The sequence below is a fragment of the Asterias amurensis genome, chromosome 11 (genome assembly GCF_032118995.1).
Source record: "Asterias amurensis chromosome 11, ASM3211899v1".
NCBI classification, from domain to species: domain Eukaryota; kingdom Metazoa; phylum Echinodermata; class Asteroidea; order Forcipulatida; family Asteriidae; genus Asterias; species Asterias amurensis.
The window spans coordinates 7362947-7383844 of NC_092658.1; the positions used below are offsets into that span (position 1 = coordinate 7362947).

Genomic DNA, 20898 nt, shown 5'->3' on the forward strand with positions numbered 1-20898 from the left:
TTGGTTAAACACCGAGAAGAATAGAGACGTTACATCGATCGACCACTTCCCCCGGGTGAAGGGCGTTTTGGGCCCACGGAATTCACGTCAGTATTACAATATCTATCTATTACTTCTTGAACTTAGCATAATCATCAATTGTTTTGATTATTTGTTAAAACAACTATCCAAGTTATTCTGAGTTAAATATTTTGAAGAAGAAAAATCTCTGGAATAACATAAGCCCTTTTAAACTTTCTCTAGTAGGAAAGGATGTTACGTAAACTAATCTATTTCTACCTCCATGCATAGACATGGATGTTACAATACAAAACATTCAAAGAAAACAGAATGGTTAAAGTATAAGGCCCAAGCAATTAGGAGTGGTCTTGCTAAAATAAACTGCCGAATTAAACAAAACTTTAGTACAAACAAATAAATAAAACAATCCAGATTTTCATTAAGGTGTTCGGACTCAAGTCCGAAGACCTCTTGTTTTTGTTTGTTTGTTTGTTTTTTTTTTTTTTTTTTAGGTGTTCTGTTATTGTTATGTTTTTTAAGTGTTCGACCAACAGCCGAACAACTATTGTTATTGTTCCGTTTTTTTTTTTTTTCCCTCGTGTTCTTCTTTCCCTGCGAACCTTCTCCAGCAATTTTAAACAAAAGTAAAGCTTGTACAAACTTAAACTTACTATGTACATAGACAATAGTGAGTAGATGAAACTGCCACTTTTTGGGAAGGATGACGTCATTGATGACGTCATGGCAAGGTTTTTAAAGTTGAAAAACGACATTTGCTTTTCGCTGTATCTCAACGAATATAAGAGCTATGATGTTCATACTTGGGTATCGGATAGATAAAGACTTGGACAACATTTGAAAAGTAACGCAAAAAATTGTATGACCTTAGCTTCCGGTCGTTACCCTGGGTCAAAGTTTGCCTTCGTGTATTTTACATAAAAAAAAAAAACTTTTGAGCTTTTAAACAAAAGTAAAGCTTGTACAAACTTAAAACTTACTATGTACATAGACAATAGTGAGTAGATGAAACCGCCATTTTATTGGAATGATGACGTCATTGATTAGGTCATGACAAGGTTTTTAATGTTGAAAAACGACATTTGCTTTTCGCTGTATCTCAACGAATAAGTTTGACTTCGTGTTTTTTTCATAAAAAAAACAACTTTAGAGCTGATCTACGGCATAACTCAAGATTGAGATCGATTTGAACTAGGCCTGGGCGAATTATTCGAATATCCGGTTAATGGCGAATAGGTTTTCCTATCCGTAACCGCGAATGCCTTTTTTTTCTTAACCGGATATCCGCATAGGGCGCGAATACCTATTTACAAACCGGATAATTCTGTAATTACAACCGAGTAACCGGATATTCTTTAACTATCCGAATATCCGCGGACGTCGGGCGACAACTGATATGAATGTTTTGTCTGAATCCTTATGAAACTTCTATTAAGACAGCATAAAACAGCATAAATTAAGTATTTAACTATGCTCACCTCCGTGAAGAGTTAAAACAATGACATTTCTGACGTAATTTGTTCAAAGATTACAAAAGTTTTCCTTCACGTAGAGTCAATCACGATCAAAAGAAAAAGCAAATTGCCATCTTTAAATTAGATTCGGTCATTTTTATGAATGAACCGAGTGACACTGTCTAAAACTAATATCAATCCGCCCAGAAGATCTCATTCACAAACGAACAGCGCCCTCTAGTGGCAAATTTTTTTTATTTTTTTTAAATTTTTTTTTTAAATAGCGCCCTCTAGCGGCGAAAAAACTATTCGAATATCCGGTTAATTTCGGATAGTTGGCCAGCGGTATCCGAATAACAAAATTTCACTATTCGCCCAGCACTAATTTGAACCTTGAAACTCAACAGATAGTTGAACCTTAGTGTTTTTAAGACAACACAGGCCTAATTACGTCATAATGTCGTCATCAGGTATTAAATTACAATAAAACAATGTTAAAATGTGTACAAATCATATGGCGAGAACCTTTTGGGGGGGAATCCCAACAGAGCTCTCGTTTGTCCAACAAAATAGGGCGCTGTTGATTATCAAATCTGTGTACATCATCCCGTGCGGAGGTAGCTAAATTTTAAAAGGGTTTCCATAAATTGCAAATTAAAACCTAAAGCCAATCTTACACAAAAATATTGCATTTGTGAAGAAAAAAAGGAGTCGTTAAAAACTGTGACACAAGTTTAACTATAAAAATTAACGACATGTTGTAGAAAAAGTCATCTTCATGGTTCAATGTTTTTGAACTACGTCATCACGTAACGCCCAACCGAACACCGTATTTTTGTAATTAACAAAAATTTTATCTCTAGTGTATTTTTAAGTTTGTTCGGCCAACTCAAAAATACCTTGTCTGCTAACAAAAGCACCTTTTCCAAACCCGTATGAACTTGAAACTTCACACATAGATAGGTATTTATTAGGAGAGGAAACTGTTTAAGTTACGTCATGATGACGTCAACCGTTCTTGAATGATGGTCATTCAAAGTTTTTTTATTTTAAAATCATAACTTTGATCTACACAGGGGATTCTTACAATCAATACATCATCGGAATCATCATTCAAAACTCAGTAAACGCCTCGCAGACATAATCCCAGTTTGACCTTGTCTTACGGTTCAAAAGTAAGCATTTGTATATTTTCTTGGCTTAAGTGTTTATGCCCAACGCAGCATACCCCTCGCGACTATAGCTTGTTCAGACTTGTTTACACATTATACGCCAGTGCCATGTGCGTGCACATGGCGTGATTTTCCATTGATAAGTTTTGACTGGCAAAAGGTCACATACGGAGCTCCAGGAGTGCCATCCAACATATTGAGTTACCGACATACGTTATCTCATCAAGACGACTTATTTCGTGGAACCAGTTACTAACCGACATATTATATTGCTAAGTCGACTTACTCAAAACTATCAGTTGACTTAATAACATAGTTTATCTCATCAAGTCGACTTAGATAAAATGTTAAGTCCACTTACTGACATAATTTATCTCACCAAGTCGACTTACAGTTTACTTATACACAGCCTGCACACGTTGCAAATTGAGGTTGCGAGTTAGGGCCCGCATGATCGCTAATAATGTGGGGCCTTTTTTGTGCCTGGGATACAGAAGAATAACCACAATCTAAGACTTGAATCAAGTCTACACCTCGTCCAACTCTGATTGTATTAGTCAATTCAGGCATCCTCTTCAATTTTATTTTATGTAACAAGCAAAATTATTAATTTACTGATTTTATTTAAAAAAGGTTAATGGCTGTTAGCAAACTGCGTCCAACTAACACTACATGGTGTACATGTACTTGCAAAATAGGTTTTGACCCTACTAAATAACTACGTGAGAAGATTGAGACAACAAATCATGAATTCAGTTCAAACGGATAAAAGTTTGTTTTCGTCATATTATTCATCAAACTATAAGCCTTTACACAATGAAAATCTTCACAACAAAATGTATGTATGGAAGGTACCAGACAGCACGTAGAGCCGAGTTGAAAAGTGACAATACCAAAGTGCAACCATGAGCCGTGAAGTTACATTATTATATGATGGTTGTCAAAAGGATAAAAAGGTTGTTGTCGCCACAACCAACCCCCTTATATTCAACGAACCATGTGAATCTATTCAAACAAACAAAACCTTCTAAAGAATATCCATGCATAGATTTGCCAGGTGCATAACATTATGTCCCAGCCAGCACTGTGATTTATGTGTGTTTTACTAGTTTCCTCACTCCCCAACCAAAGTGACTACAATACGTCTCTATTGAATAGCAATGGTATATTTCGACATGGTTTTTATTTTCAGCTTTTCCATAGATCCTGTTTTTTATGACTCCCAAAAATGGCCGACCGTGTTAGTTTGCAAAGTAAAAGGAAAACCACGCAATTTCGAGACAAATTTGTGTGGATCATTTTATTCTACTTTTACATCATCTTTCCAACCATTATGTATTCTATAACAAACGGTTACAAACGCTTTTTATAGACCAACTCGTCCGATCCAAGGCAACGTGTTCCTTTAGCGCATATAATGTTATTTACATAAAATAAGAAAATACTGGAACCCAAAACCGGGCTAAGCATATACTAATTATGTATCGTTTGGAACCTCCTCAACATCTCCTGCCCTAGTGGTGCCCGCTCCAAGGCGTCAAACATGACTTAAAGCCATTGGACCCTTTCGGTTAACAGTATTGCCCAAGTCCCACACTTCGTGTATCACAACTTCTATAACAAACCTGTGAAAATTTAGGCTCAATCGGTCATCGGAGTCGGGAGAAAATAACGGGAAAACCCACCCTCGTATCCGCGCGTTTCGCCGTGTCATGACATGTGTTTAAAATAAATCCGTAATTCTTTTGGCCCAGAGGTGCTCGGTCCAAGTTGTCAAACATAATGATAATGAAGTAAATTTAATCACAAACAATGGAACCCCCATGAGCGGGCTAAGCACGGGCTAATCATACTAATACTCTGGTAGCACCATGTAATGCTTTACAAGGTGCTGTGGCGCAATTTTGCTGCCGATCGGACCGGGAACACCGGGGCGAAATCCTTCTCTTTTCGATAAGTACACTGGGTTTCTTTTATATGCGTTACATAACACATGGGACCAACGGCTTTATGTCCCATCCGAAGGACGAAGCAATGGTTAAGTGACATCATAATTTTGTAAAGTTAAGAAAACTCCAAAACATCTTTTGACCCAGAGGTGCTCGGTCCAAGTTGTCAAACATAATGATAATGAAGTAAATTTAATCACAAACAATGGAACCCCCATGAGCGGGCTAAGCACGGGCTAATCATACTAATATTTTGTAACCGTTGGAACCTACTTTATATCTTTGCCTGGTCAAACATCATTTAAAGGGGCATTACAGTATTACATTTAGTTGTAGCCCGCAAACGTAAAGTCAAAAAGCAATATACAAACTAGGAAATAGAGTGCTCTCATAGTGGTGCACAAGGTTTGATACACACACATCTCAACGCGTGTTCAGGCTGTTAAGTCAACTTCTTAGTTTCTGTAAGGCGACTTGGTGAGATAGTTGTAAATAGTTGCGTTAAATAATAAGTTTACACTTGGCGCCTCATAAGGGAACGTGTTCCTTTAATTGTTAGTTGTTCGAGCAACAACCCTTTTGATGCTAAATTACCATAATACACATCGAGAAAAAAAATCTTTGCATTTTTAACAACACTTATTTCATTGACCCAAACGCTGACCTTGACGATATCCGAACACCTTGTGTTTGTTTCTACAAACATCAAATTCTAGTTACTTTTACATGGTTATACCCACAAGTTTACTACTGTTTATAGTTTATATTTGGTTTGCGGTAACACCATGTGTGTATCTACTTGCCAGGTAGAGTTGTTCTTAGGGAACTGTCTTGCTTTATTCTACTGCCGTGGAGTAGATAATCGGAGGTTCGGGAGACTTCTCAGTTCTGAAAAGAACTGTCCTGTTTTTATAACTATTACCAGGGCGGATGGTATAGAAATTAGACTGGACTACTACTTTAGCTTGTAGGATCGTAATAACTGTACTGCCGCGGAGTCAGTTCTAAATTGGTCTCAACGTTTCGACTAGCTTGCTCTAGTCATCGTCAGGAGACTAAAAATAGTTATAATAACAGGACAGTTCTTTTCAGAACTGAGAAGTCTCCCGAACCTCCGATTATCTACTCCACGGCAGTAGAATAAAGCAAGACAGTTCCGTTCCCTAAGAACAACTCTACCTGGCAAGTAGATACACACATGGTGTTACCGCAAACCAAATATACATTGATACCCCACCATGCAATGCCTCAAATCCTATATGTTTATAGTTTATTCTTACCTGATTTTTGGTCATTCTGACGACGAAGTGAAGTACTCTGATACAAAGCTCTGCCGAGTTGATTGTTGCCTCTTGGTCAAAGGGTAAGGGGGCCACTAAAATCTGGATTAAAAAAAAAGGATAACATTTCAAATTATAAACGGGAAAATATTAGTGTGTACATGTACTGAAAGATACACTCACTGCAACAGTGTGTTGTTATTACTCACTATAGTTCTAGCACGAAACAAAGCATGCCTCATAAGTGAACTTAGTCACTGTAGCTCGCAAGCCTGAGGAAACCTGTATACAAGGGTACTTGCTATGCGAACCAGCCGTAGATTTCACCAAACTAATTATAACTTTGAATTAATCTTAGGGACTTAGGACGAGTTAAGTTCCCTATCTAAAGGCGTATGACGCATTGAACCCATCCTAAGTTAGGACGGGTTACTCGTCCTAACTCAAGATGGGATTAATCCTAGCGTTTCGTGAAATCAGCCGCAGAACCACTGGGGTCAACCCCTACTCTTCCACAATAAGTGTTCTGGGTTCTTTTACATGCACTACCGATCCAACTACAAGAGACCTATGGCTTAATGCCCCATCAGAAGGACAAAGCGATTATGGTAAATTATCTTGCTCAAGGATACAAGTGCCATGACCGGGACCCACATTCTGCTGATCAGAAATCTCAAAGCTTGTGTCCAGTCAACTTTGGCTATGGCTACGAACAATTGCTACAGTGGCAATGTTGAAGAGTAGGACTTGACAGCAGCCAGCCATAGCCACTGATGAAGCCACTAATTTGAACCCTACCATAGAATGGTCCCTTATTATCAATTACAATGAACATTTACAATCGCTTTTGAAGATAGGATACATGACGAAGATTGTTTGAAGATGCCTCACCTTAATCATGTTGTCGACGGCGGATGAGTTAGTCACATGACCATAGAACCTGACCCCTAGGATACCGAGCCTCTCTGCAGTATCCCGTGGCCGTAGGAACTTGATGAGGATGTAACGACCCAGGGTCAACTCATCTAGATGAATTTCGACCTCATCCCTGTCAACATAGAAAGAAGAGTAAGGCGATTTGAAGGTGAACAAGGTAAGCACAAACAAGCTTACATGTAATTAACTTTATTTTATGGTTATCTATGGTTTTATAACGAAGCAATAGTTTCAGTTGAAGTTTTTATATAATTATCCACACCAGTCCGAAATCTTACTCAGGAAGTTGTCTTTATGTCCTAGTCCAAACATTTGGGTGTCAAGATTTGTTTCTATTCAAACTTTCATTCATTTCTATACTTCACAAAAATGTCCAAACGGTAGCCAAAATATTAATTTAAAGAAGTAACCTAGCATTCTATACAAAGCAGAATATTAAATAAGTATGGAGGCTTCTTCTAGAAGCCGAAACATTTACACCGAAAACAGAGATGTGACTTCAAATTTAATTTTGTTTCACTTGAAGCAGTTGCAGGAAGTATGAACCGGGCTTAAATCAGTTCTTACCAGTCGTTCCCCAGAGTGAAGTAAGCAACAGGGTTGTCAGGTTTACCAGCGATAGATGCAGATCTGTCAACAAACAAATAAATAAGATAATTTCAGAAACACATCAAAAATTGGTCACGGGCAACAAACACAAAAAGGAAGAGCTGTCTGTAGTATAAACAAATTGTGAGAAATGGTCTCTGTGAAGTAATAAAGTTTTTGAGAAAGAGGTAATTTCTCACTCAAATATAAAAGGCCTGAAGCCTTTTTAGGCATCTGAAAGCACACAAACTTGTGCAACAAGGGTGTTTTTCTTTCATTATTCTCTTGCAACTTCGATGACCAATTGAGCCAAAGTTTTTACAGGTTTTATGTCATGCATATGTTGGGCTACACCAAGTGAGAATAATGGTCTATGACAATTCCCAAACGTGTCCAGTGTCTTTAAGTTGCTGTTTATGAACTTGAAGATATTTTGTTTCCAGTCAAGACTTTCTCCGAAGCAGACTTCCTCTCTTACCTTAGTCCATGAAGGATTCGATACTCCCCTGCCGTCCAGGCGTCGTACATCTCAAACTTGGCCACACTCCGGGCAAGATCAAATTCCTCCCTGAGAATTGAAACAAAAGAGAAGAGCAGTTTAAACAATGTCACAGCTTACAAAAACAGGATCAGACATAAGAGTCATTGCTGACGTAAAAATCTTAAACTAGGTTCCGAATTTTGTCTGTGCCTTGAACACCCAGCAGGGTGGATACATGCGCATTACAAGTCTAACTATTATTTTATTATTATTATTAGGTCTGTTGAATGATAGCATTTTCCACCTTTGGTAACCCTGGCTTCACAGAGCTTTTAGAACCAGTGTCCTCACACCAGAAAAAGGAGATCAGAAAGCAGGATTTCTTTATTTGTGGAAAATAAACACCACTATTTTCTTTAACAGGCTGACTTTAAAATTCTGATGTCCCTGGCGCATTGGAACTATTATGAATTTTTGTTAAATGTCCCTTTTATCAAGGGACAAGTCTGCGATGGCCCTTCAGCCAAACATCTTTCTTGTGACACTTTCTGACTGTGTGCCAAATGCCATGCTTGTATCATCAAAGCCATAATCCCATCACCTTCCCTGCCATATTATTATTATTATTTATACAGTCCAACAGTTTGGGTGTTGAGTTACTGAATGGTGTTGGACTGAGGACTGCACCGGTAAACTGAGTATGCTTTACATGGGATCAGGCATACCACCATAGTCAGAGTTCAACAGTTTGGCTGTTGAGTTACTGAATAGTGTTGGACTGAGGACTGCACTAGTAAACTGAGTATGCTTTACATGGGATCAGGCATACCACCATAATCAGAGTCCAACAGTTTTGGTGTTGAGTTACTGTATGGTGTTGGACTGAGGGCTGCACCAGTAAACTGATCAAGCTTTACATGGGATCAGGCATTCCACCATAATCAGAGTCCATCAGTTTGGGTGCTGATTTACTGTATGGTGTTGGACTGAGGACTGCACTAGTAAACTGAGTATGCTTTACATGGAGTCCAACAGTTAAGGTGTTGAGTTACTGAATGGTTTTATGTTTCGTTAAGAAGTTAAGAAAGATTGTTTAGTAAATCAATTCAATAATGGTAGGGTTAAATATCAGTAAGATTTCTACTCACTTGTCGTCATAGACAAAGATGAAGCCGGCTTTGGCTCCTATGGCTCCTTTGCAAACCTGAATAAGAAACAAAAATATTTACGCACTTTGAAGAATATTCACTGGAAACAAACTTACCTTACAAGTTCCGATGTTCTTTACTCAAAGATGACACTCAATCTTTTAAGAAAGATTCTGAAAGATGTCAGACTATTATCTTGCATTTACACCTTAGGATCTTTTGCTTGGTAAGCAGTTTGTAACAGCTAATTCTCTTTTCTCATTTGAGTTCTGTAAAATCTACTAGATTGCAATTAAGTGTAGGGCAAATATTCTGAAATTAATTATTTTCTATACGCTCCAATGCAAGAATTACAGGGTTCCAATTTAGATACTGAATTATTCAATTGATTTATGATCTGTGATTTATTCATTCTATTTTTGATTTTAACTACCTTGATCTGTAGCTTGGTGAGATAGAACGGCGTCTCGCTGGTGAAAAACATGTTCACTTTTGTCTTCTCCGACAAATAAGCTGCAACAAATTGGTAAAATTTATGTTTAAATTAAAAAGGTACCCTTAGTTTTCCTCAAATTAAGATCAAGGAAGAAAGACCCCCCCCCCAAAAAAAAAAAAAAAAAAAAAAAAAAAAAACCACAATTTCAAAAGATTTTGTTTCACAAAACTTGATTGATGTGTTTTTTTAGAATTTAGTTTATCTGTATAGACCACTGTATTTTTATCCACTTTTGACAAGAAGATTTTTTTCACAAAATTTAATTGATGTGTTTTTTTAGAATTTAGTTTATCTGTATAGACCACTGTATTTTTATCCACTTTTGACAAGAAGATTTTTTTCACAAAATTTAATTGATGTGTTTTTTTAGAATTTAGTATATCTGTATAGACCACTGTATTTTTATCCACTTTTGACAAGAAAAAAGGGGGCACATCTAAACACTTGTTCAGCTGTGATTTGTTTGGGTTTTTGTTTTAAAAAAAAAGCTTTACTTTATGTGATACTTACAACACAAAAAGAAATAACTTGTCTGCCAAGAAGTCCATTTGAACATGGTCACTCTTTTTGTAAAGAAGGTCTAGAGTTGTTTACATTTTTTTTTCTGTGAAATCACAATTTACCTTCATGTTTTTATAATAAAAGTTAAAACTCAATTTTGTTCTATCCTGTAAAACGAATCAATGAGATACAATTGACTAATCACTTACAATCACTTGTCCAGCTGCTGGACAGAACGTTGGCCGGTCCGCTAGAGCTCTCCTTCTGCCCCCCGTCACACCCTGCTAGGGTTACTGTGAACTGTGTTGCTGTAATTCAATCAGAGCGCAAAAAGTTAGATGTGACTAGTGATCATAATATTTTTATCTTGTTGTCTACATGGCCAGACTAGGTGTGTATGGACTTTATTCTTCAATCCTTGTGCGTTGTTTCTTGCAACAATATTCTTGTTGCTATTTGCAACTTTTAAATTTTTTGATAATTTTTGTGCTTTTTAAAATTGAGCGAGCAATGTAATTTTTTTCTTTTTGTCGAGTAATAAAGTTTATGTCATGTTAAAAAAACACTTGGTTTCTGTTACCATCTCAACGTAAATTCAGTCATAGTTCTAGAAATATAGAATTCTTGTCAAACACTTTATAGTTTTTTAAGTACACTCAGTCACAGTTCTAATAATATAGAATTCTTGTCAAAAACCAAATAATATAGTATTCCGTGAAATACACTTTTTGATTTTACACAAATTTCCTTAAAAAAAACTAAAAAAAACTTTTTTATATCTATCCACATTAACAGTAAATCATCATTGTCTTAAAATACTCACCATACTTCCTGAGCATTTTCTCTGTGACTGTGTTTAGCGATTTCATCAGCTTCACTGCCGAGATTTTCTCATCATTACCATCTGTTGATATCAGGAAAAACATTCATCAATAAAGACAAGAACCTCTCATAAGCAAAACCCAACCAAATCTGAAAGTCTAGTACTTTAGGAAGGCAGTCAAGTCTGTAAACACCCAAACCAACCAGTGCACTCCTATAGTGTCAACCATATCTCAAAAAGGTGAATGCAGTCGGCCTTTTGACAAAGAATCATGTGAACAATCAAGAAAAGGGGGATCGGGTTGGCTTAGTGGTTTCTTTCCCTGCCTTTCACCTCTGTGGACCCCGTTTTGAACCCCATCACATACATGCAAGGCTTGTGCATTAGGTTTTTCAGTCCCTACCTGATTGGGTGGGCTTCCACCCATTGGGGTTTTTCTCCCACATCTAAAACTGAACAATTCTTCACGTTTCCTATCCATCCTGTTATTGCCGCTAGTTGTGCTGTTGGGTGTGCAATAAACACAAAAACTTAAAATAATAAAACGGGTGCGCAGATCTTACCTAGTACAAGCTGTAATGCCTTGATGATTCTGACCACACTGCCTCTAGCCAGGCCAAGCTCAAGAAGAATCTTAATCCCTTCAATATCCAATCTGCCTTCAGAATTCCTGTCAACAAAAAGGGGGAAAGAAAACAAGGTTTGGGGGCAAGGAAAGTAAAAAATTAAAAACTAAAGTCTGTCCCAAGCCAGTAAGGCTCGTCAGGCCAGTGCTCATATTCGGTTTCATTTGCAGTAAGAACTGAGAATATTTTAATTCCAGCCCTGGACAGGATCCCAGTCCATCCCATTTGAGGGAGATCGGGTCCGTACCGTGTTTTTTTTAACTGCCTTTCAACTCTGTGGACCCCAATTTGAATCCCATCTCAGACCTGGAGCCTTGCATGTGGATTGGGTTTTCAGTCCCTACCTGGTTGTGAACGTTTCTTCGTGTTTCCGATTCACCCTGTTATTGGCGCTAATTGTGTTGTTGGGTGAGTAATAAATGTATATAAAAGTAGTCTTACCTGGCGACGTTGTAGAGGAAATCCTCCGTCTTATCCAAGACATGAGGGCTGGGGAATGAATTCCTGCCGACCTGGCTGGTGGACAGGGACATGGGTGGCATATGAGAAAGAGCCGTCCTGGAGAGTGAATGGATGGAAGAAAAGAGTTTTTAACCAAAGCCTTCATGTAATGTTGATTTCAGTATTTTGGTGAGAGCCAAAACACATCCCCAATGCAAATACTTCTATTAGATATGGACAGTTCTTTTCAGAACTGAGAAGTCTCCCGAAATTCGAAAATCTACACAACAGTAGTACAATATATAGCAGGACAGTTCACTTAAGAACAAAATCTTCCTGGCAAGTAGACACGCACATGGTGTTACTGCAAACCAAAGATTTATCTATTAAATCGTTGCGGTACTGGCTGCTGAAATATAGGAATCGAACTGACTCTAGCTACCGGCAATCACGGTGGTCTAGTTGGTATGACACTGCTCTAGAATTGCAAAGGTCGTGGGTTCAAATCCCAGCAGAGTAATACGCATGTGGATTTTTTTTCTCCACAGAACTTTGGAAAGCACTGCTCATATACAGTGCAAACACACATCGGTGTAAGGGTAAAACCAAAATTAATAGGAAGAGGCAAGGTTTGCAAGCTATCGGGGTAGTGAAGAAAGACACTGGAGAGGAACAGGCCAGTGAGTTTGTCACCCTTATGGCGTTATGGCCGAGTGGTTTAGAGTATCAAATTCAAGCTTGTGTTGTTTCAGTCATCTGAGTGTGGGTCATAAGACTTGTGTCCTTGAGCAAGATGCTTTACTGTAATTGATTCTCTTCACCCAGGCATAAAAGGGTACCTGCGAGGGTAGAGGTGATATTGTGTTTAAAAAAGCCACTGAAGAGCCCCAGCAGCTCAGGGCTATAAACTCCTCAGGGAGCTGAGAAAGGAATGATATTGGCCAAATGACCAGGGCACAAATGTAAAGCACATTGAAACATTATTGTGAAATGCGCTTTATAAGAACTAGTAATTATTATTATGACACGTCTACTTTACCTTGTGTGTTGCAGGATCATGCTCCTGAGAGGCGGGCTTGTTGCCATGGCCACCGTTGCAGTTGAAGCAAGAACGTCAAAGTACCAAGCCACTGACGCATCTTTGACGCTCACCTCCGAGTTAGCAATGGATCTGACCAGAAAAGACAGAAAAATCACTTTAAATTGTGAAATGACAGAAACAAATCTTTTTCAATTCCATTGGGAATCAAGTTATTACCCATAACAAAAATGAGATGAATCTTTTCTTAGTGCTTGTTCCAAAAACAGCTCAACGTGAAACTGTGTAGCTAGTGTTCTTCTCATTTTGATTCCAATCTCGTAACAAATACAGTCAAATTTTTGAGCTATATCCCTGCAGTTTCATGGATTTTTTCCCCAAATGCAAGCCCTGTCAAGCATGAGTAAAGCCTTGTTCATACTTCCTGCGAATACTACTGCTGACGTCACAGCGATCTTTTCACAGCGAATGTTTTCGCAAGAGTTGAGCACAAGTCAACTGATTATTCATTGCAAATATGTAAATTAAAAATTCGTATCGCATTCGCAGGAAGTATGAACCGAGCTTAACTTTTGGCAGGAAACTCTGAACTTCTGCTCACCTGAAGCCGACTGTCTTGAGACCGTGGATTCTGACATCACACCCATCGCTATGGCAACGAGTGATGTTAATCTGTACCAAGGGGCTAGTGACGTGCGCATTCTCAAGTAGTGTCACTTCTCCGGTGATGTTGCTGCAAAGGAATAACAAACAAAAAATGTGTGAATTTCTTTTAATTGACCTCCTATGCTTGGTAACATTTGCGTAAGGGTTGACCAACTGTGTGAAACTATTCAACTCCACAATTCCTGTTTGTCTGTTTAACTCTAGTAATATATTTTTAATATTATTGTTTTATCATGGTAACTTGTACATATATTTTTGATGTAATTTTATTGTTAACCAAATGCCATTAGTCTATGACTTTTTCTTTGGTCTTGTACTTTTGTATGAAAATAAACCAATATTGAATTGAAAAAATTGAATTGAAAAATCGTACATGGGCAGGCCTTGAAATTTGCTGTTAAAGGGGCCTAGCGAATTTCTCAATCAAACATTAAAAGACTTCAGACTTGAAGTTTTTTTAAGCCATCTGAAAGCACACAAATTTGGGCAACAAGGGTGTTTTTCCCTTCATTATTCTCTTGCAACTTGACCAATTGAGTCTAAATTTTCAAAGATTGTTTTTTTTATGCAAATGTTGGGATACACCAAGTGAGAATACTGGTCTCCACCAATTACTAAAGGTGTCCAGTGCCTTTAAACTGACCCCTCTGATGAACAATAACTCAGACTCACTTCGGTATGGAGACTTCTCTGACAGTGTGAAGGGAGTTTGGGTTCCGACCGGTCAAGACGACAATATGTTGCGGCATGTAGCTCTGGTCAGTCTGGGCTACCTTGATGGACAGATGCTGGAGGCAAATGTCATCTTTGAGACGCAGTCGGATCCAGTGGGAGCGAGCGTGGCCGTTGGATTGCCAGTAGGTGCTTGGCTCTCGATCTTCCAACCTTTCCATTTTGGGGAAAACAAAAACAAAAAGGAACAAAAGTCTGGATTAAATATCATTATTTATCCCCAAATGCAAATTTAACATTTGTTGAAATGATTCAAAATTTGAATCCGAGTATAGTGACTAGAACGTGCATTCATATTAGGGATTATTCTTCCTGCATGAAGATAATCGCTCCAGATTTTGTCGGCGATATATCAAACCGCAACCGATGTTTGAAATGAAATTTTCCCAGGATATTGTGTACATTGTACATCTTCATTTGTATAGGATTAAAAAACAATCAAACGGTTCCAAAAAATCAAAGGTGTACTTTGCATTTTAAGATGTCTCTGTTTCAGATTTTTTTTCAATGAAAACTGTTTTGCCAAAAAATGAGCACTGTCGTTTCTCACCATTGTGCGGAGTCGCTGCTTGTTGATACGCGGATCCACTTGTAACATTTGTTGATCACCTTGATGATGCCACCCTCTTCCTCTGTTAATTCCTTCAAGGCTGAGCGAAGATGCAAGATGAAAAAGGGCATTTATGAAATCATTTATTAACACTAAATGGATGATTAATATATCTTAAATTTGCATCAGAGAAAAAGATTGTTTGGTTTTACCCATACACTGATGTATGTAAGGCCCTGTACACTGTATAGTCCACAGGCATATTACTCAGGTTAGATTCGAACCCAGAACCTTTCCCATTTTAAAGCAGATATTTTACCACTAAACCACCGAAACCGCCGGGTAGCTAAAGGCTGGTAACCCTTTTCCAGAAGCAACATTGTTTGGTGCATAGTGGAATTTTTTTTTTTTTGGGGGGGGGGGGCAAAATACACAAGTATAACCTATTCTTTTAAGAGACAAAAAAAAACACTGTAAAAGAAATAATACATACCAGATTCTTTCTGTTTCTGATTGAGATATTTTCCGAGGACCGAGAGACGCATAGTGATGATGTTATTAAAACCGTCCAGATAGAAGAACGGTAAACCGGTACTCGGTGCGCGGTTCCTCAAGACGTACTGAAACAAGAAAAAAGGATGAACAAGATTTTTAAAATTTTGTACGAATAATTAATTATTTTACATCACTCTTACATTTACATTTGTCATAACTATCAATTTTTCAAATATTATACAAATAATTATTTTACATCAAAATTATCTATATTTGTGGCCTCTCTCTATCAACTAAGCTTTCTAGCCCTATGTTGGCAAATTTGCTTCACTTACGCAATTCTGTTGAGACCAAGTTCTGACTAACTTACCTTGACAAGTCGCTTTCCTTGGTGACCGACACTCTCTCTTTCTGATGTATAAACATCCACCAGACCTGTCAAAGATGTGAATTCCAAAATTAAGGTAAAAGTTACAAGAAACTTCAGAGCTGTGAGAACAAATATAATAAATCCATCATTCAAAAGTGAAAGAATGGATTAAATGGTTAGCAGGAGGGTTCGATCTGTTCAATCACTATCATCCCCCTAGCACACTTCGGTCTTTCAATTCATTTTCTCTTGTTGTTCCTAAAACTCACACCTCATGGGGGAGGGGATTGTTCATTCGAACATGTTGGATCTTTTATCTTGATGAACTTCTTCAAGATATCGGTAATGTTTCCAATGTGAACAATTTCAAAGATAATTTCAAAACTCACCTTTTCTAGATGTATTCCTTTAATTCATGTTGCTTTCCATTGTAAATTGTTGTTTGTTTCCCTAATTGTTATTTTGTTTTCTTTTCACTGGATATATTAGGTACATGCATTGTTTATGTAAAATTGTCTTTGCTTCTCTGCGCCTTGATTAATACTGCCTAATACTATTGTTATTATTATCATTATAATGAAAGTAAACTGAAAACATTCAAAATAATAAGCCGGTCTAGAATGTTGTCAAGCAAACTGCAAAGTTAAGGAATGAGCTTTTGACAAATGGCAGTTTTCTGGTTGGGAACCGGTCAGCCAGCCAACTTCAACATTTCACTTACACTTAATTAATAACATTTATTGTGTCAAAATATTTACAGTGATTTAAAAAAAAAAAAACTTACCTGGTGTAAGGCTACAGGCCTGCAGCGTACGGATGACATGGGTAAGTTCACCTTTGAGGTTAGCGCCGTTGGAGGACTTTAGCGATTCTAACATAGCCGCCACCTCGGCATACCCCTCCCCATCGACATCAAACTGACCAAACGCCTTAGAAGGAAAAACAAATTCACAAAATTATTCTTTAAAGGCAGTGGGCACTATTGGTAATCAAAATAGTTATTAACATAAACCTTACCTGGTAAAGAGTAATGGAGAGCCGTTGATAGTATAAAACATTGTGAGAAACGGATCCCTCTGATGTTACCTAATTTCTAGAAAGAAGTAATTTTCCACAAATTTGATTTTCAGGCCTCAGAATTAGAATCAAGCATCTGAAAGCACACAACTTTGTGTGACAAGGGTGTTTTTTCTTTCATTATTATATTGCAACTTTGATGACCGATTGAGCTCAAATTTTCACACGTGTGTTATTTTATGCATATGTTGAGATACACCAAGCTGGAAGACTGGTCTTTGACAACTACCAATAGTGTCCAGAGTCTTTGACATCATTTTGGTGTTAATGGGTAAAGATCTGATTGGCAGCATGTTGCACCACAGCACCTTGTAAACCATTACATGGTGCTAAAAAGGAATAGTTCTCATAATTCAAATGTAGTCCCACATTCCTTTGCAAGAAATACTATGTTACAGCGCCTTAAGTGTCACTGATGTGGGCTATAATATAAGAGTCCACTATTATTAGCTACAGCCACCAATTTGGACAAGGCCGAATTTTCAAATACAGTTTTACTTAATATGTGCCATATGGCTATATAAAGCTATTCAAATCAACAACAAAACTTTAAAAAAAACATCTCATTTATGGACTTTTAAAAACTTAATTTTACCACAAAATTGAAAAACTTATAAAAACCTACCTCAACGCAGTCCTCCCGACCAACCCCTCTTGTCATGAGCAAGTCACAGAATTGAGACAAAGAAACAATTTCCTAAGATAGAAGAGAAGGGAAAGAATTACGTCGATTCTTCTGTTATCCATGAACAGCCGTCATATTTACATAATACTCTGACAAGCTCAAAGGTGCTTTCTAAAAAGTGTTATCATTAAGCCCAAGGTATGTAGTAGTTTTAAAAGCAGGACAGTACTTTTCAGAACTGAGAAGTCTCCCGAATTCTGAAAGTCTACTCTGTCGTAGTACAATATAAAGCAAGACAGTTCTCTAAAGAACAAAATCTACCTGGCAAGTAGATACACACATGGTGTTACCACAACCATATATATATATATATAGATACCTCACCATGCAATGCCTCAAATCCCATATAAACACAAATTTTTCAAATCTACCCAGTCAGTTTCCCTTGTGGTTTACTACTTAGGTGTACTTGTTTTTATTAATAATAAGCAATATATTCTGCAAAATCAATTCTTGGTACGATTTTTAAGGAAGAGATGTCAGGCGATACTGTATAGAGGTCAAAGGTCAAATGGGGTGACCTTGAACTGACCTCATGTCTTTGTTCTCTGTCCTCCAGCCAGCGCAGAATGTGACCATGGTGTTGCTGAGGGACCGTCTCTGGGATGTCATCCCTGTTAAGAAAAATCAAAGAATGACTCCTGATTAAGAGTGTGTGTCATATGCCGACCATCTTGTGTTCCTGTCATTCAAATCATTGTACCCAAATCGAGGCTGGAAGGGTAAAAACAGTCTGGTCGCCATTTCTATTTATTTGAATTGGCATCTATCCAATGGGAGGGAACAAGAAAGAAAAAGATGCAGTGTGTTTGTAGTACAATGTCAAAACTGTCCCAAATCCTCCTAAAAACTCAAATCAGGAAGTTTTTCGCCTTTTTGGAGTAGAATGTGGTACAAAAATTGGAGATAGGCCAAGTACAAAAAAATGTCATGTTTGCTGTGGGCAAGTGGATCAAGGGAGTAGCAAGTATTCAACCATTAATGTTTGGAAAAACCACGACAATGAGGACTCTATGCTTAAATTACTAGACAGTGGGGTGAGACCTGTTAATACACAATTTGGTTGATTTCCATTACCTGATTTTGGAGGCTGCCTCTCTGAGGGATGTGTGATTAAACAGTTGTGACAAATCCAGCTCATTCTTGTCTCCTTCAGTGTCTGCGAATATGCAAAACATATCATCAATATTCATCAATCATGTGAAAATTTCCTTTCTCATGAATATTCATGCTTTTTCTTGAATATTTGTGCTTTTTCATGAAGTTAATTGTCTCCTGTGTCAGTGTATATTGAACAGAGCAGTATGAAAAAAAAAAAATGAAAAATCCTCAAAGAGCCACACCTTTTTTGATTGAATTTATGAGCAATGACTCTTAAAGGAAAGGTATGGGTTTGGTTATCACTCTTAAAATTAATGACAACAAAAACTATTGGATTACAAGAATAAATGTCCAATAGCAACAATGTGCAAACTAAAGGTGAAGTAGGAATCACTTATCTATCAGGACAATGGGAGTCTTTGCATCAACTGAGGGCAGCACACATACCAGAACATAAGCCGTTGTTTGCTTTGTTCTGTCTAGGCGCAAATTCCCAAGAATAATGGATTCACTCTGTATGCTAGCAGCGATAACCGTAGCCCTTGGTCACGTCCCTATAATATTATACCAAGCCTGGAGTTACACACAGACCACAGAACCCATTGCCCATGTTGCCCCTGGTCTTGGCCTTGTTGCCACTTCAAAAGTTTTCCAATGACTTTATGATTTTCCAATGGAAGTGCCCTCTGCAAATTGAAAATGGCCTTTCCCTTTCGAATAATGAAATTCCAGGCCTCTTAGACAGTGTTTGGATGATCAAGGGTTATGATTATCAAAACGACCTGTAAGTCTGCTGCCACCTTGTATCTGCTACTATTAATCTACTCTAGCTTGTTGTGTCTTCTGTACCTGATTTTGCCGGTGTGACCTTTTGACCTTCACCATCACTCTGAAAATATAAGGAAAATTTGACAAAAACTAGCGTAAAACATTGTTATTTATTAAAAATTGTTATTAACTAACTCTTTGTAGTGCACCTGTTTTTTTTTAAACAATTTTTAACCTAAAATACCCATCTTTTCAAGGTTTTTTATAAGTATTTAATCTATGAAGGAGCACCAAAAAACACTTGTATTTTTACAGCACTATAAACTAAACCATTTGAGGAAGGAACCACAGAAACCAGTTAACTGCCCCTCCCCCCTCCCCCTCCCCCTCCAGCAAAATCGACCACTGCCCTCTCATTTCCAAACCCCCGAGAGTTTGTATTAAAGTGGTGGGGCAAGTTTTGTGAGCGGGTGACAGTGGGGCAAGTTTGTAAGCGGTGGGGGATATTGCCAGGGGGCGACGGTTAGTGCGACGGTGTAGTAGTAGTGGGCGACTTTGCTACGAAATGAGTCATGAGTTGACTGGTACTGGTAGTGGTACAGTGGTAGTATTGGTAAGCCCATAGTTTCTTTTTTTCTTCCTTGTCTATGGATGACCGAGTTTCAGGTGAATTTACGAAGAAAAAAAAAAGAGACACACTGGACTGGTTGCGTTTTAGCCCCACTTGTGTGACCAAGGATAGCTGATCCTTGGCCACACAAGTGGGGCTAGTAGTTGCGTTTATAAATTAATGATGTGACCGACACGACAGCAACAGTAATTTTAGTTGCGATATCGTAACCCTCCTGCCGACGGCGGAGCCGGAGGGTTACGAGTCGCTTCAATCGAAAAACGGCGAAATGGTCAAACACGTACAATTTCAACAGCTAGTCAACAGATTTGCTCGATTTTTTCCCCTTTTGAAAATCATGACTTAAATTCTAAGAACATGACCTTAATCCTCAATATCTAATGAATAACACTCAACACACTATTGAGAAAGTATATTGAACTAAAGTACAAAAACTTACCAGATCCCGGAGCGAAACAGTCCCAGGTTCTATTTTGAACCTGTCGCTACGCCATTTTGTGACTTCCCGATGTTTATTGCTGTAAGACTAAACCATTCTGTTAAAGGGGTGTTATAAAGCAACGCTGCAGTGCGTGTGCGTTGTCCGTTTACTATGCCCGCTGTTCACTCACTTAAAGCACTGCCGCGCTGCAGCACCCCTTGCAACACCCCTTTTTACAGAATGGTTTAGTCAAACTCGGCTGCGGCTCGGTCGGCTGGTACCTGCGGTTGGGTTCAGCGCTTGGGGCTGCGCATGGTAACCAGCGACAGGTTCAAAAATAGAACCTGGGAAATTTGTGACTGTTTCGCTCCCGGAATCTGGTAAATTTTTGTCCTTTTTTTTCAAAATATTTTCTCAATTGTGTTTTTGAATCTTAATCATTAGACATTG

The 20898-nt window shown here is 38.1% G+C and overlaps 1 protein-coding gene across 2 annotated transcripts in view; it reads right to left on the reverse strand.

Annotated features, from left to right (window-relative positions):
- The window catches only part of LOC139943649 (zinc finger ZZ-type and EF-hand domain-containing protein 1-like), a 73742-nt gene that overhangs the window by 52115 nt on the left and 729 nt on the right, over positions 1–20898 (reverse strand). For both annotated transcript variants that reach the window (XM_071940380.1, XM_071940379.1), the window contains exons 2-22: positions 19478–19517; positions 18605–18686; positions 18060–18141; positions 17468–17539; positions 16550–16694; positions 15766–15830; positions 15394–15520; positions 14901–15000; positions 14291–14503; positions 13554–13685; positions 12953–13084; positions 11914–12030; positions 11410–11516; positions 10847–10927; positions 10233–10331; positions 9460–9539; positions 9027–9082; positions 7876–7965; positions 7377–7439; positions 6765–6921; positions 5874–5975 (exon numbers count right to left, since the gene is read on the reverse strand). In XM_071940380.1, the coding sequence (XP_071796481.1) occupies positions 5874–5975; positions 6765–6921; positions 7377–7439; positions 7876–7965; positions 9027–9082; positions 9460–9539; positions 10233–10331; positions 10847–10927; positions 11410–11516; positions 11914–12030; positions 12953–13084; positions 13554–13685; positions 14291–14503; positions 14901–15000; positions 15394–15520; positions 15766–15830; positions 16550–16694; positions 17468–17539; positions 18060–18141; positions 18605–18686; positions 19478–19517 (2142 nt within the window). The remainder of the gene's footprint in view (positions 1–5873; positions 5976–6764; positions 6922–7376; positions 7440–7875; positions 7966–9026; positions 9083–9459; positions 9540–10232; positions 10332–10846; positions 10928–11409; positions 11517–11913; positions 12031–12952; positions 13085–13553; positions 13686–14290; positions 14504–14900; positions 15001–15393; positions 15521–15765; positions 15831–16549; positions 16695–17467; positions 17540–18059; positions 18142–18604; positions 18687–19477; positions 19518–20898) is intronic.